General features: G+C 53.7%; 1 protein-coding gene across 11 annotated transcripts in view; it reads right to left on the minus strand.

Moving 5' to 3' along the window:
• LOC101951133 (rootletin-like) overlaps nt 1–14,323 on the minus strand; it is a 152,720-nt gene that overhangs the window by 77,312 nt on the left and 61,085 nt on the right. For all 11 annotated transcript variants that reach the window (XM_065579132.1, XM_065579135.1, XM_065579131.1 and 8 more), the window contains 4 exons: nt 11,719–11,811; nt 10,228–10,320; nt 5,529–5,621; nt 4,038–4,130 (listed from right to left, as the gene is read on the minus strand). In XM_065579132.1, the coding sequence (XP_065435204.1) occupies nt 4,038–4,130; nt 5,529–5,621; nt 10,228–10,320; nt 11,719–11,811 (372 nt within the window). The remainder of the gene's footprint in view (nt 1–4,037; nt 4,131–5,528; nt 5,622–10,227; nt 10,321–11,718; nt 11,812–14,323) is intronic.

A 14,323-nucleotide genomic window follows, 5' to 3' on the forward strand; every position in this document is an offset into this window, starting at 1 on the left:
AAGTAACCACAGCTGGGCCGTGCCCCAGTCAGGCCGCAGCTGGCCCTATAAAAAGGCTGTGAGCCAGGAGCTCGGGAGACTCTCTCTCTAGACTTTGAGAGGGAGGAACCAGGCTGCAGGGAGCTGAGGGAAGGTACCTGCAGTGGAGCAGGGCAGGGGGAAGGCCAAGGGAGCTTCGGCCTGGAAACCTCCCAGGCTGCTGCCTAGTGGAAGTCCAAACAGGTACGCGGGTTGCAGGGGACAGCCCAAGGCTAGGCAGAGGCAGCAGGTCCAAATCCAACCTTCCCTACGATGAGTGGCGTATGCTGCAGTCTGTCCCAGGGAGCTGGGGCAGGTTGATGACTGTCAGTAGCCTAAGACTGAGGCAAGGTGGGGATAGGGGGTGGGGGTTCCCCGTGGAGGGGAGACCCCGAGACTGAGGGCTGTACTGCCATGGGGCAGAACCCCAGTGGAAAGGGGCACCAGAGTCCAGGGAGGGACATGGGGGCCCAGCGGTACTGAGACACCGGCTGACAGAGGGTGCTCCAGAGGCTGGAAGCTAATTCCCTGGGACACCAGCAGGAGGCGCCGCAGCGGTGAGTCTCGCATCACTACAAGTGGTGGAGAATGCAGGGAATTGCGGTCCGCCCCTTATACAAGGGACAAGACAGAATAGCGGGACTATTGCCCAGACGTAAAGACAAGGGGACAATGGATCCCAGGTACACTGGGGGTTATTATGTGGAGACCCCAGGTTCCATCCCAGGCTGGGCCCCAGGGTCAGCGCCCCAGAGGAAGGAGAGAGACGACCTGCAGGTGATCCGGGAGGCCCAACAGGGAATATGGGAGGTCCAGTGGGGCCTCCATGAACAATTGGGCTGGCTGGTGGAGGGACAGCAGGCCCTAACCTAACTCCTTCAGCTGGAGTTCCGAGGTGACAGCGGAGGGCCTGAGCAGCGGAGCGCCAAGGCCAGGAGGCCTGTGGCAGGGCGCAGGGCTTGCTACACCTGCCGACAGATAGGACATTTAAAATGGGACTTCCCAATTGGGGTGGGGGCAGGGCGCCGCATCCCAAGCTGGGACCAGGACAGGTCTCAAAGCCAGTCTGCCGGGTGAAAGAACCCAGGCGACTGCTGACCTGTTGGGCCTGTGGGCGACAGGGCCACATGCCGTGGACATGCCCAGGCCCGACGTGGAAGGTGTAGATCAGTCCCGGCAAGGGGACGGAACCCCAAAGGGAACATGGGAAGCCCCAGAAAGCACGGAGGTGGGTTGCCTGCTGGAGCTGCCAGGTACCCTGACATATTCGGAGGCACTTCCCCCTCAGGGGAACTGAGTGGAGGACAGAGGAGGTGCCTGTGCATCTGGAAGGGCCAGAATAGGAGAAGGCAGTAGCCGGGACAGAGGGGACCCCAAAGGAGGTCGAGATCCAAACCATCGCAGGGCAACTTTCCAGTAAGGAAACCCAGATAGAGTGGGCTCGGCAAGAGGCTGAGGCCCAGCTGTGCCACGTACAAAGGACTAAAAGAACCCAGACTCTGAAGGAAGAGGGCCTGGGAGACTTGGGCCTGCATGAGCAGCTGGAGATGGTGGAATAAGCCTGTCGGACGGCTGAGGCAGGGCTCCAAAAACATGCCAGGAGCAGGAAGATCTGTCCTGAAAGCTAAAAGACTCGGAAGAAAGATGAGAGCGGCTGGTGGGACATCTCCGGGCAGCACAGGTTAGAGAACCCCCCCTTCCCACAGGCGTGGGATTTTGAGGGGGGGATATAGCAGGACAGTAACCCCACTCCCTGAAGGGTTAAAATAGCCCTTGGAGAGGGCCATGGTTGGGGAAACCTGGGTTGATCGTGGAAGTAACCACAGCTGGGCCGCGCCCCAATCAGGCTGCAGCTGGCCCTATAAAAAGGCTGTGAACTAGACCCTCAGTAGACTCTCTCTCCAACTTTGAGAGGGAGGAACCTGGCTGCAGGGAGCTGAGGGAAGGTACCTGGAGTGGAGCAGGGCTGGGGGAAGGCCAAGGGAGCTGGGTAGCTCTGGCCTGGAAACGCCCCAGGCTGCGGCCTAGTGGAAGTCCAAACAGGTAATAGAGTTCCAGGGGACAGCAGAGGCAGCAGGTAAAAATCCAACCTTGCCTATGATGAGTGGAGTATACTGCAGTCTGCCCCAGGGAGTGGGGTCTTGTTGGTGACTGGCAGTAGCTTATGATTGAGCTGAGATGGGGGTGGGGGTTCCCCCTGGAGGGGAGACCCAGAGACTGAGGGTTGTACTGCCAGGGGGGAAACACCCCAGTGGAAAGGGGCACCGGAGTCCAGGGAAGGACATGGGGGCCCAGCAGTAGCGAGACACCGGCTGACAGAGGGTGCTCCGGAGGGTGGATGCTAATTCCCTGAGAAACCAGCAGGAGGTGCCGCAGCGGTGAATCTCACATTGCTACAGTCACCCAAGCAGCAGCACAATGTTCCAGGGACGTTCCTCTGGAAGGTTAATGATGTGTGAGTGGAGGCAGAGTGCTGAGATACTGCTGTTTGAATTTCTTATGCTCATGAAAGAGCTTGCAAAATGGATACCAGTGCCATAACTAGTCATTTTAGCACTCGAGGTGAGCAATCATATCAGTGCCCCCTGCTAGAGCCCTGTATAGGATTATATAGTTATTCCAGCTCCCATCCTGCCCCACAATACCCACTCTGACTCCACCCACTCCCGCGTTGTTTGTTGAATTTTTATCCTGCTGCCACTGTTATAATTGCAGTTCTTGTGGGACGTGTGGAATCCCAGGGCATTCTGAAGCAGTACTAGCATACTGTGGGTCCTGAGAACCAACGGACATAATTGTTGATGAATTATTGTCTTCTTCCCACTATGTGGGAGTGAGTGGGAGTGGGTACTGCGGGGGTGATACAGGAGTGGGATTAAAGAAGTAAAATCCCATTCTGCAGATTACATGAATGCCCAGCTTTGAAGGCAGAGTCACCACCAGCAGCAGCACAGAAGTAAGGGTGGTTTGGTATGGTATTGCCATTCTTACTTCTGCGCCACTGCTGGCAACAGCTCTGCCTTCAGAGCTGGGTGGCTGAAAAGCAGTGGCTGTTGGAAGGGTGCTCAGCTCTGAAGGCAGCACCATTGCCAGCAGGAACACAGAAGAAAGGGTTGCACTGGTATGGTATGATATGATAACATGACCCACAGGATCCTGGTTCCGCTGCAGGACTCTATCCCTTCCCTTTTTTCTCTGTCCATTTTTCCACCTCCTTTGGCTTTGCACCCTGGGAAGCTGCCCCCTCAACCAACCCTGGTTACAGCCCTGATGGATACAACTGTGTTGAGAATTGGAAGAAAAACATATTTCAGAGGAAAAAATAGAGATATTTTCTTGTACCTTGTCATAAACAGATAGTTAAGGGTTAATGACTCTTTTACCTATAAAGGGTTAAGAAGTTCACCTAGCCTAGCTGACACCTGACCAGAGGAACCAATGGGAGGACAAGATGGTTCAAAGGGAAGGAGGGAAGTTCCCTTTATCTAGTCAGTTTTCACTTTGGACCGGAGTGGGAAAGCTCCAGAATTCAGCCTCTTATTAAGTAGTGAGTATTAGTGAAGGAAATAAATAGGTTTATGTTTATTTCTTTGTAACTTGTCTTGTGCAATTAGAGGAATAGTCAAATTGGGTATTTGGGTATTTTTTTGTGTGTGTGTGTGTGTAACTAAGTTTTTGCCCAGGGGAACATCCTCTGTATTTGGAATCTCTTGTCTGTGAGAGCAGCTGGTATGCTAATCTCTCCCAGAGGGTTTTCTTTTTCTTTTCTTTTCTTTAATTAAAAGCCTTTTTCTTAATACCTGATTGATTTTTCCTTGTTTTCTAGATCCAAGGGGGTTGGATCTGTGTTCACCAGGAAATTGGTGAAGTCTCTCAAGGCTACCCAGGGAAGGGAATTAGTCCTTGGGAGTGGTGGCAGCCAGACCAGATCTAAGCTGTTAACTGAGCTTAGAGCTTCTCATGCAGGTCCCCCACATCTGTACCCTAAAGTTCAGAGTGGGCAAGGAACCTTGACATACCTAATACATTTTCTGGCTCTTTTCTGTGGGCTTCATCATCCATCTTTGTGTCCGTTTCCTTTTTCTCACCAGCCGGCTCATTCTCACTTGCACCTGATTTAGAAAAGTACAACCACAGTGCTGCTCAATCACTTTTAATAGTGGGGGTGCTGAAAGCCAGCCCTCTTACTCCCTTGCCCCTCTTCCCCCAACGCTAGTGCCGGGAGCAGGGCCTTGTATCCGGGAGAGGGAGACCCGGATGGGGTAAGGAGGCTGAGGCTGGGGCCACTATTGGAGCTGACATGGGGACAGAAGCGGAGTCCTGGATGTGGATGAAACATTAGACCGTGGGCATTGGGCTGTCAGTGAAGACGTGGCATGGACTCAGCATCTGGGACCCCACATTCGGGGCCGCGACTGGAGCCATGGGTAAAACCACATGAGGCTACAGCACCCCCTACACCCTTAGGTCCCGCACCTATGTACAATCCTATCTACTTGTGACTTTATCTCAAACACTATTTATGCTTATTACCTCAACATTAACTGATGGTCACTGTATGAAGTGTTGATGCTAATCTGTCACACAAGCAGCAGCACAACTCTCCAGAGACGTTCCTCTGGAAGATTAATGATTTGTGAGCGGAGGCAAAGTGCTGAGCTACTGCTGTTTGAATTTCTTATGCTCATGAAAGAGCAATATGTATATCAGTGCCATAACTAGGCATTTTAGCACCCAAGGTGAGCGATGATATTTGTGCTTCCTGCGAGAGCCCTGCATAGGATTATGTTTATTCCACCTCGCATCCTGCCCCACAATACCCACTCCCACTCCACCCACTCCAGCATTGTTTGTTGAATTTTTATCCTGCTGCCACTGTTATGGCTGTGGGTCTTGTGGGACGTGTAGAATACCAGCAAGTTCTGCAGTGGGACTAGCATATTGTGGGTCCTGCAAAACCAAGGGCCATAATAGTGGGAAGAAGACAATAATTCATCAACAATGTGGGAGTGGGTATTGCGGGGATGATACAGGAGTGGGATTAAGTAAATAGAAATCCCATTCTACAGACTACATGAATGCCCAGCTTTGAAGGCAGAGTCACCACCAGCAGCAGCACAGAAGTAAGAGTGGCTTGGTATGGTATTGTCATCCTTACTTCTGCGCTGCTGCTGGTGACAGCACTGTCTTCAGAGCTGGATGGCTAGAAAGAAGTGCCTGTTGGAAGGGTGCTCAGCTCTGAAGACAGCACGATTTCCAGCAGTAACACGGAAGAGAGGGTGTCACGGGTATGGAATGATATGGTAACATGACCCACAGGATCCCGATCCCGCTGCAGGCCTTTACCCCCTTCCCTTTTTTCTCTGTCCATTTTTCCACCTCCTGTGGCTTTACACCCTGGGCAGCTGCCCCCTCAACCAACCCTGGTTACAGCCCTGATGGATACAAGTGTATTGAGAATTATAAAGAAAACATATTTCAGAGAAAAAAATAGAGATATTTTCTTGTACCTAATACATTTTCTGGTTCTTTTCCACAGGTTACATCATCCATCTTTGTGTCCGTTTCCTTTTTCTCAGCAGCCGGCCCATTCTCACTTGCACCTGATTTAGAAAAAGATGACCACACTGTTGCTCTATCACTTTTAATAGTGGGGGTGCTGAAAGCGAGCCCTCTTACCCCTCTCACCCCATTCCCCCAGAGCTAGTGCCCCGAGCAGGGCCTTGTCTCTGGGAGGGGGAGACCCAGATCGGGTAAGGAGGCTGAGGCTCGGGCCATTTTGGGGTCTGGTGTGGGGCCAGGAGCAGAACCCTGGGTGTGGATGACAGATTTGACCATGGGCGTGGGGCCATTAGCAAAGACCTGGGCATGGACCCAGCATCCAGGACCCCATGTTCGGGGTCGGGAGTGGAGCCTTGGGTCAAACCTCGTGGGGCTGAAGCACCCCCCACACCCATAGTTCCTGCACCTATGTACGACCATATCTTCTTCTGACCTATGAGATTATCACAAACATTAATTATGCTTATCGCCTCAACAATAACTGATGGTCACTGTGTGAAGTGTTTACGCTAATGTGTCACCCTGTAGCGGGGCAGTAACCCCGCTCCTGCCCTGAGGGGTTAAAACCGCCCTTGGAGAGGGCTGTGGTTGGGGAAACCTGGGCTGATCGGGGAAGTAACCACAGCTGGGCCGTGCCCCAGTCAGGCCGCAGCTGGCCCTATAAAAAGGCTGTGAGCCAGGAGCTCGGGAGACTCTCTCTCTAGACTTTGAGAGGGAGGAACCAGGCTGCAGGGAGCTGAGGGAAGGTACCTGCAGTGGAGCAGGGCAGGGGGAAGGCCAAGGGAGCTTCGGCCTGGAAACCTCCCAGGCTGCTGCCTAGTGGAAGTCCAAACAGGTACGCGGGTTGCAGGGGACAGCCCAAGGCTAGGCAGAGGCAGCAGGTCCAAATCCAACTTTCCCTACGATGAGTGGCGTATGCTGCAGTCTGTCCCAGGGAGCTGGGGCAGGTTGATGACTGTCAGTAGCCTAAGACTGAGGCAAGGTGGGGATAGGGGGTGGGGGTTCCCCGTGGAGGGGAGACCCCGAGACTGAGGGCTGTACTGCCATGGGGCAGAACCCCAGTGGAAAGGGGCACCAGAGTCCAGGGAGGGACATGGGGGCCCAGCGGTACTGAGACACCGGCTGACAGAGGGTGCTCCGGAGGCTGGAAGCTAATTCCCTGGGACACCAGCAGGAGGCGCCGCAGCGGTGAGTCTCGCATCACTACAAGTGGTGGAGAATGCAGGGAATTGCGGTCCGCCCCTTATACAAGGGACAAGACAGAATAGCGGGACTATTGCCCAGACGTAAAGACAAGGGGACAATGGATCCCAGGTACACTGGGGGTTATTATGTGGAGACCCCAGGTTCCATCCCAGGCTGGGCCCCAAGGTCAGCGCCCCAGAGGAAGGAGAGAGACGACCTGCAGGTGATCCGGGAGGCCCAACAGGGAATATGGGAGGTCCAGTGGGGCCTCCATGAACAATTGGGCTGGCTGGTGGAGGGACAGCAGGCCCTAACCTAACTCCTTCAGCTGGAGTTCCGAGGTGACAGCGGAGGGCCTGAGCAGCGGAGCGCCAAGGCCAGGAGGCCTGTGGCAGGGCGCAGGGCTTGCTACACCTGCCGACAGATAGGACATTTAAAATGGGACTTCCCAATTGGGGTGGGGGCAGGGCGCCGCATCCCAAGCTGGGACCAGGACAGGTCTCAAAGCCAGTCTGCCGGGTGAAAGAACCCAGGCGACTGCTGACCTGTTGGGCCTGTGGGCGACAGGGCCACATGCCGTGGACATGCCCAGGCCCGACGTGGAAGGTGTAGATCAGTCCCGGCAAGGGGACGGAACCCCAAAGGGAACATGGGAAGCCCCAGAAAGCACGGAGGTGGGTTGCCTGCTGGAGCTGCCAGGTACCCAGACATATTCGGAGGCACTTCCCCCTCAGGGGAACTGAGTGGAGGACAGAGGAGGTGCCTGTGCATCTGGAAGGGCCAGAATAGGAGAAGGCAGTAGCCGGGACAGAGGGGACCCCAAAGGAGGTCGAGATCCAAACCATCGCAGGGCAACTTTCCAGTAAGGAAACCCAGATAGAGTGGGCTCGGCAAGAGGCTGAGGCCCAGCTGTGCCACGTACAAAGGACTAAAAGAACCCAGACTCTGAAGGAAGAGGGCCTGGGAGACTTGGGCCTGCGTGAGCAGCTGGAGATGGTGGAATAAGCCTGTCGGACGGCTGAGGCAGGGCTCCAAAAACATGCCAGCAGCAGGAAGATCTGTCCTGAAAGCTAAAAGACTCTGAAGAAAGATGAGAGCGGCTGGTGGGACATCTCCGGGCAGCACAGGTTAGAGAACCCCCCTTCCCACAGGCGTGGGATTTTGAGGGGGGGATATAGCAGGACAGTAACCCCACTCCCTGAAGGGTTAAAATAGCCCTTGGAGAGGGCCATGGTTGGGGAAACCTGGGTTGATCGTGGAAGTAACCACAGCTGGGCCGCTCCCCAATCAGGCTGCAGCTGGCCCTATAAAAAGGCTGTGAACTAGACCCTCAGTAGACTCTCTCTCTAACTTTGAGAGGGAGGAACCTGGCTGCAGGGAGCTGAGGGAAGGTACCTGGAGTGGAGCAGGGCTGGGGGAAGGCCAAGGGAGCTGGGTAGCTCTGGCCTGGAAACGCCCCAGGCTGCGGCCTAGTGGAAGTCCAAACAGGTAATAGAGTTCCAGGGGACAGCAGAGGCAGCAGGTAAAAATCCAACCTTGCCTATGATGAGTGGCGTATACTGCAGTCCGCCCCAGGGAGTGGGGTCTTGTTGGTGACTGGCAGTAGCTTATGATTGAGCTGAGATGGGGGTGGGGGTTCCCCCTGGAGGGGAGACCCAGAGACTGAGGGTTGTACTGCCAGGGGGGAAACACCCCAGTGGAAAGGGGCACCGGAGTCCAGGGAAGGACATGGGGGCCCAGCAGTAGCGAGACACCGGCTGACAGAGGGTGCTCCGGAGGGTGGATGCTAATTCCCTGAGAAACCAGCAGGAGGTGCCGCAGCGGTGAATCTCACATTGCTACAGTCACCCAAGCAGCAGCACAATGTTCCAGGGACGTTCCTCTGGAAGGTTAATGATGTGTGAGTGGAGGCAGAGTGCTGAGATACTGCTGTTTGAATTTCTTATGCTCATGAAAGAGCTTGCAAAATGGATACCAGTGCCATAACTAGTCATTTTAGCACTCGAGGTGAGCAATCATATCAGTGCCCCCTGCTAGAGCCCTGTATAGGATTATATAGTTATTCCAGCTCCCATCCTGCCCCACAATACCCACTCTGACTCCACCCACTCCCGCGTTGTTTGTTGAATTTTTATCCTGCTGCCACTGTTATAATTGCAGTTCTTGTGGGACGTGTGGAATCCCAGGGCATTCTGAAGCAGTACTAGCATACCGTGGGTCCTGAGAACCAACGGACATAATAGTGGGAAGAAGACAATAATTCATCAACAATGTGGGAGTGAGTGGGAGTGGGTACTGCGGGGGTGATACAGGAGTGGGATTAAAGAAGTAAAATCCCATTCTGCAGATTACATGAATGCCCAGCTTTGAAGGCAGAGTCACCACCAGCAGCAGCACAGAAGTAAGGGTGGTTTGGTATGGTATTGCCATTCTTACTTCTGCGCCACTGCTGGCAACAGCTCTGCCTTCAGAGCTGGGTGGCTGAAAAGCAGTGGCTGTTGGAAGGGTGCTCAGCTCTGAAGGCAGCACCATTGCCAGCAGGAACACAGAAGAAAGGGTTGCACTGGTATGGTATGATATGATAACATGACCCACAGGATCCTGGTTCCGCTGCAGGACTCTATCCCTTCCCTTTTTTCTCTGTCCATTTTTCCACCTCCTTTGGCTTTGCACCCTGGGAAGCTGCCCCCTCAACCAACCCTGGTTACAGCCCTGATGGATACAACTGTGTTGAGAATTGGAAGAAAAACATATTTCAGAGGAAAAAATAGAGATATTTTCTTGTACCTTGTCATAAACAGATAGTTAAGGGTTAATGACTCTTTTACCTATAAAGGGTTAAGAAGTTCACCTAGCCTAGCTGACACCTGACCAGAGGAACCAATGGGAGGACAAGATGGTTCAAAGGGAAGGAGGGAAGTTCCCTTTATCTAGTCAGTTTTCACTTTGGACCGGAGTGGGAAAGCTCCAGAATTCAGCCTCTTATTAAGTAGTGAGTATTAGTGAAGGAAATAAATAGGTTTATGTTTATTTCTTTGTAACTTGTCTTGTGCAATTAGAGGAATAGTCAAATTGGGTATTTGGGTATTTTTGTGTGTGTGTGTGTGTAACTAAGTTTTTGCCCAGGGGAACATCCTCTGTATTTGGAATCTCTTGTCTGTGAGAGCAGCTGGTATGCTAATCTCTCCCAGAGGGTTTTCTTTTTCTTTTCTTTTCTTTAATTAAAAGCCTTTTTCTTAATACCTGATTGATTTTTCCTTGTTTTCTAGATCCAAGGGGGTTGGATCTGTGTTCACCAGGAAATTGGTGAAGTCTCTCAAGGCTACCCAGGGAAGGGAATTAGTCCTTGGGAGTGGTGGCAGCCAGACCAGATCTAAGCTGTTAACTGAGCTTAGAGCTTCTCATGCAGGTCCCCCACATCTGTACCCTAAAGTTCAGAGTGGGCAAGGAACCTTGACATACCTAATACATTTTCTGGCTCTTTTCTGTGGGCTTCATCATCCATCTTTGTGTCCGTTTCCTTTTTCTCACCAGCCGGCTCATTCTCACTTGCACCTGATTTAGAAAAGTACAACCACAGTGCTGCTCAATCACTTTTAATAGTGGGGGTGCTGAAAGCCAGCCCTCTTACTCCCTTGCCCCTCTTCCCCCAACGCTAGTGCCGGGAGCAGGGCCTTGTATCCGGGAGAGGGAGACCCGGATGGGGTAAGGAGGCTGAGGCTGGGGCCACTATTGGAGCTGACATGGGGACAGAAGCGGAGTCCTGGATGTGGATGAAACATTAGACCGTGGGCATTGGGCTGTCAGTGAAGACGTGGCATGGACTCAGCATCTGGGACCCCACATTCGGGGCCGCGACTGGAGCCATGGGTAAAACCACATGAGGCTACAGCACCCCCTACACCCTTAGGTCCCGCACCTATGTACAATCCTATCTACTTGTGACTTTATCTCAAACACTATTTATGCTTATTACCTCAACATTAACTGATGGTCACTGTATGAAGTGTTGATGCTAATCTGTCACACAAGCAGCAGCACAACTCTCCAGAGACGTTCCTCTGGAAGATTAATGATTTGTGAGCGGAGGCAAAGTGCTGAGCTACTGCTGTTTGAATTTCTTATGCTCATGAAAGAGCAATATGTATATCAGTGCCATAACTAGGCATTTTAGCACCCAAGGTGAGCGATGATATTTGTGCTTCCTGCGAGAGCCCTGCATAGGATTATGTTTATTCCACCTCGCATCCTGCCCCACAATACCCACTCCCACTCCACCCACTCCAGCATTGTTTGTTGAATTTTTATCCTGCTGCCACTGTTATGGCTGTGGGTCTTGTGGGACGTGTAGAATACCAGCAAGTTCTGCAGTGGGACTAGCATATTGTGGGTCCTGCAAAACCAAGGGCCATAATAGTGGGAAGAAGACAATAATTCATCAACAATGTGGGAGTGGGTATTGCGGGGATGATACAGGAGTGGGATTAAGTAAATAGAAATCCCATTCTACAGACTACATGAATGCCCAGCTTTGAAGGCAGAGTCACCACCAGCAGCAGCACAGAAGTAAGAGTGGCTTGGTATGGTATTGTCATCCTTACTTCTGCGCTGCTGCTGGTGACAGCACTGTCTTCAGAGCTGGATGGCTAGAAAGAAGTGCCTGTTGGAAGGGTGCTCAGCTCTGAAGACAGCACGATTTCCAGCAGTAACACGGAAGAGAGGGTGTCACGGGTATGGAATGATATGGTAACATGACCCACAGGATCCCGATCCCGCTGCAGGCCTTTACCCCCTTCCCTTTTTTCTCTGTCCATTTTTCCACCTCCTGTGGCTTTACACCCTGGGCAGCTGCCCCCTCAACCAACCCTGGTTACAGCCCTGATGGATACAAGTGTATTGAGAATTATAAAGAAAACATATTTCAGAGAAAAAAATAGAGATATTTTCTTGTACCTAATACATTTTCTGGTTCTTTTCCACAGGTTACATCATCCATCTTTGTGTCCGTTTCCTTTTTCTCAGCAGCCGGCCCATTCTCACTTGCACCTGATTTAGAAAAAGATGACCACACTGTTGCTCTATCACTTTTAATAGTGGGGGTGCTGAAAGCGAGCCCTCTTACCCCTCTCACCCCATTCCCCCAGAGCTAGTGCCCCGAGCAGGGCCTTGTCTCTGGGAGGGGGAGACCCAGATCGGGTAAGGAGGCTGAGGCTCGGGCCATTTTGGGGTCTGGTGTGGGGCCAGGAGCAGAACCCTGGGTGTGGATGACAGATTTGACCATGGGCGTGGGGCCATTAGCAAAGACCTGGGCATGGACCCAGCATCCAGGACCCCATGTTCGGGGTCGGGAGTGGAGCCTTGGGTCAAACCTCGTGGGGCTGAAGCACCCCCCACACCCATAGTTCCTGCACCTATGTACGACCATATCTTCTTCTGACCTGTGAGATTATCACAAACATTAATTATGCTTATCGCCTCAACAATAACTGATGGTCACTGTGTGAAGTGTTTACGCTAATGTGTCACCCTGTAGCGGGGCAGTAACCCCGCTCCTGCCCTGAGGGGTTAAAACCGCCCTTGGAGAGGGCTGTGGTTGGGGAAACCTGGGCTGATCGGGGAAGTAACCACAGCTGGGCCGTGCCCCAGTCAGGCCGCAGCTGGCCCTATAAAAAGGCTGTGAGCCAGGAGCTCGGGAGACTCTCTCTCTAGACTTTGAGAGGGAGGAACCAGGCTGCAGGGAGCTGAGGGAAGGTACCTGCAGTGGAGCAGGGCAGGGGGAAGGCCAAGGGAGCTTCGGCCTGGAAACCTCCCAGGCTGCTGCCTAGTGGAAGTCCAAACAGGTACGCGGGTTGCAGGGGACAGCCCAAGGCTAGGCAGAGGCAGCAGGTCCAAATCCAACCTTCCCTACGATGAGTGGCGTATGCTGCAGTCTGTCCCAGGGAGCTGGGGCAGGTTGATGACTGTCAGTAGCCTAAGACTGAGGCAAGGTGGGGATAGGGGGTGGGGGTTCCCCGTGGAGGGGAGACCCCGAGACTGAGGGCTGTACTGCCATGGGGCAGAACCCCAGTGGAAAGGGGCACCAGAGTCCAGGGAGGGACATGGGGGCCCAGCGGTACTGAGACACCGGCTGACAGAGGGTGCTCCAGAGGCTGGAAGCTAATTCCCTAGGACACCAGCAGGAGGCGCCGCAGCGGTGAGTCTCGCATCACTACAAGTGGTGGAGAATGCAGGGAATTGCGGTCCGCCCCTTATACAAGGGACAAGACAGAATAGCGGGACTATTGCCCAGACGTAAAGACAAGGGGACAATGGATCCCAGGTACACTGGGGGTTATTATGTGGAGACCCCAGGTTCCATCCCAGGCTGGGCCCCAGGGTCAGCGCCCCAGAGGAAGGAGAGAGACGACCTGCAGGTGATCCGGGAGGCCCAACAGGGAATATGGGAGGTCCAGTGGGGCCTCCATGAACAATTGGGCTGGCTGGTGGAGGGACAGCAGGCCCTAACCTAACTCCTTCAGCTGGAGTTCCGAGGTGACAGCGGAGGGCCTGAGCAGCGGAGCGCCAAGGCCAGGAGGCCTGTGGCAGGGCGCAGGGCTTGCTACACCTGCCGACAGATAGGACATTTAAAATGGGACTTCCCAATTGGGGTGGGGGCAGGGCGCCGCATCCCAAGCTGGGACCAGGACAGGTCTCAAAGCCAGTCTGCCGGGTGAAAGAACCCAGGCGACTGCTGACCTGTTGGGCCTGTGGGCGACAGGGCCACATGCCGTGGACATGCCCAGGCCCGACGTGGAAGGTGTAGATCAGTCCCGGCAAGGGGACGGAACCCCAAAGGGAACATGGGAAGCCCCAGAAAGCACGGAGGTGGGTTGCCTGCTGGAGCTGCCAGGTACCCTGACATATTCGGAGGCACTTCCCCCTCAGGGGAACTGAGTGGAGGACAGAGGAGGTGCCTGTGCATCTGGAAGGGCCAGAATAGGAGAAGGCAGTAGCCGGGACAGAGGGGACCCCAAAGGAGGTCGAGATCCAAACCATCGCAGGGCAACTTTCCAGTAAGGAAACCCAGATAGAGTGGGCTCGGCAAGAGGCTGAGGCCCAGCTGTGCCACGTACAAAGGACTAAAAGAACCCAGACTCTGAAGGAAGAGGGCCTGGGAGACTTGGGCCTGCATGAGCAGCTGGAGATGGTGGAATAAGCCTGTCGGACGGCTGAGGCAGGGCTCCAAAAACATGCCAGGAGCAGGAAGATCTGTCCTGAAAGCTAAAAGACTCTGAAGAAAGATGAGAGCGGCTGGTGGGACATCTCCGGGCAGCACAGGTTAGAGAACCCCCCCTTCCCACAGGCGTGGGATTTTGAGGGGGGGATATAGCAGGACAGTAACCCCACTCCCTGAAGGGTTAAAATAGCCCTTGGAGAGGGCCATGGTTGGGGAAACCTGGGTTGATCGTGGAAGTAACCACAGCTGGGCCGCGCCCCAATCAGGCTGCAGCTGGCCCTATAAAAAGGCTGTGAACTAGACCCTCAGTAGACTCTCTCTCCAACTTTGAGAGGGAGGAAC

The sequence above is a fragment of the Chrysemys picta genome, unplaced genomic scaffold (assembly GCF_011386835.1).
Source record: "Chrysemys picta bellii isolate R12L10 unplaced genomic scaffold, ASM1138683v2 scaf105, whole genome shotgun sequence".
NCBI classification, from domain to species: domain Eukaryota; kingdom Metazoa; phylum Chordata; order Testudines; family Emydidae; genus Chrysemys; species Chrysemys picta.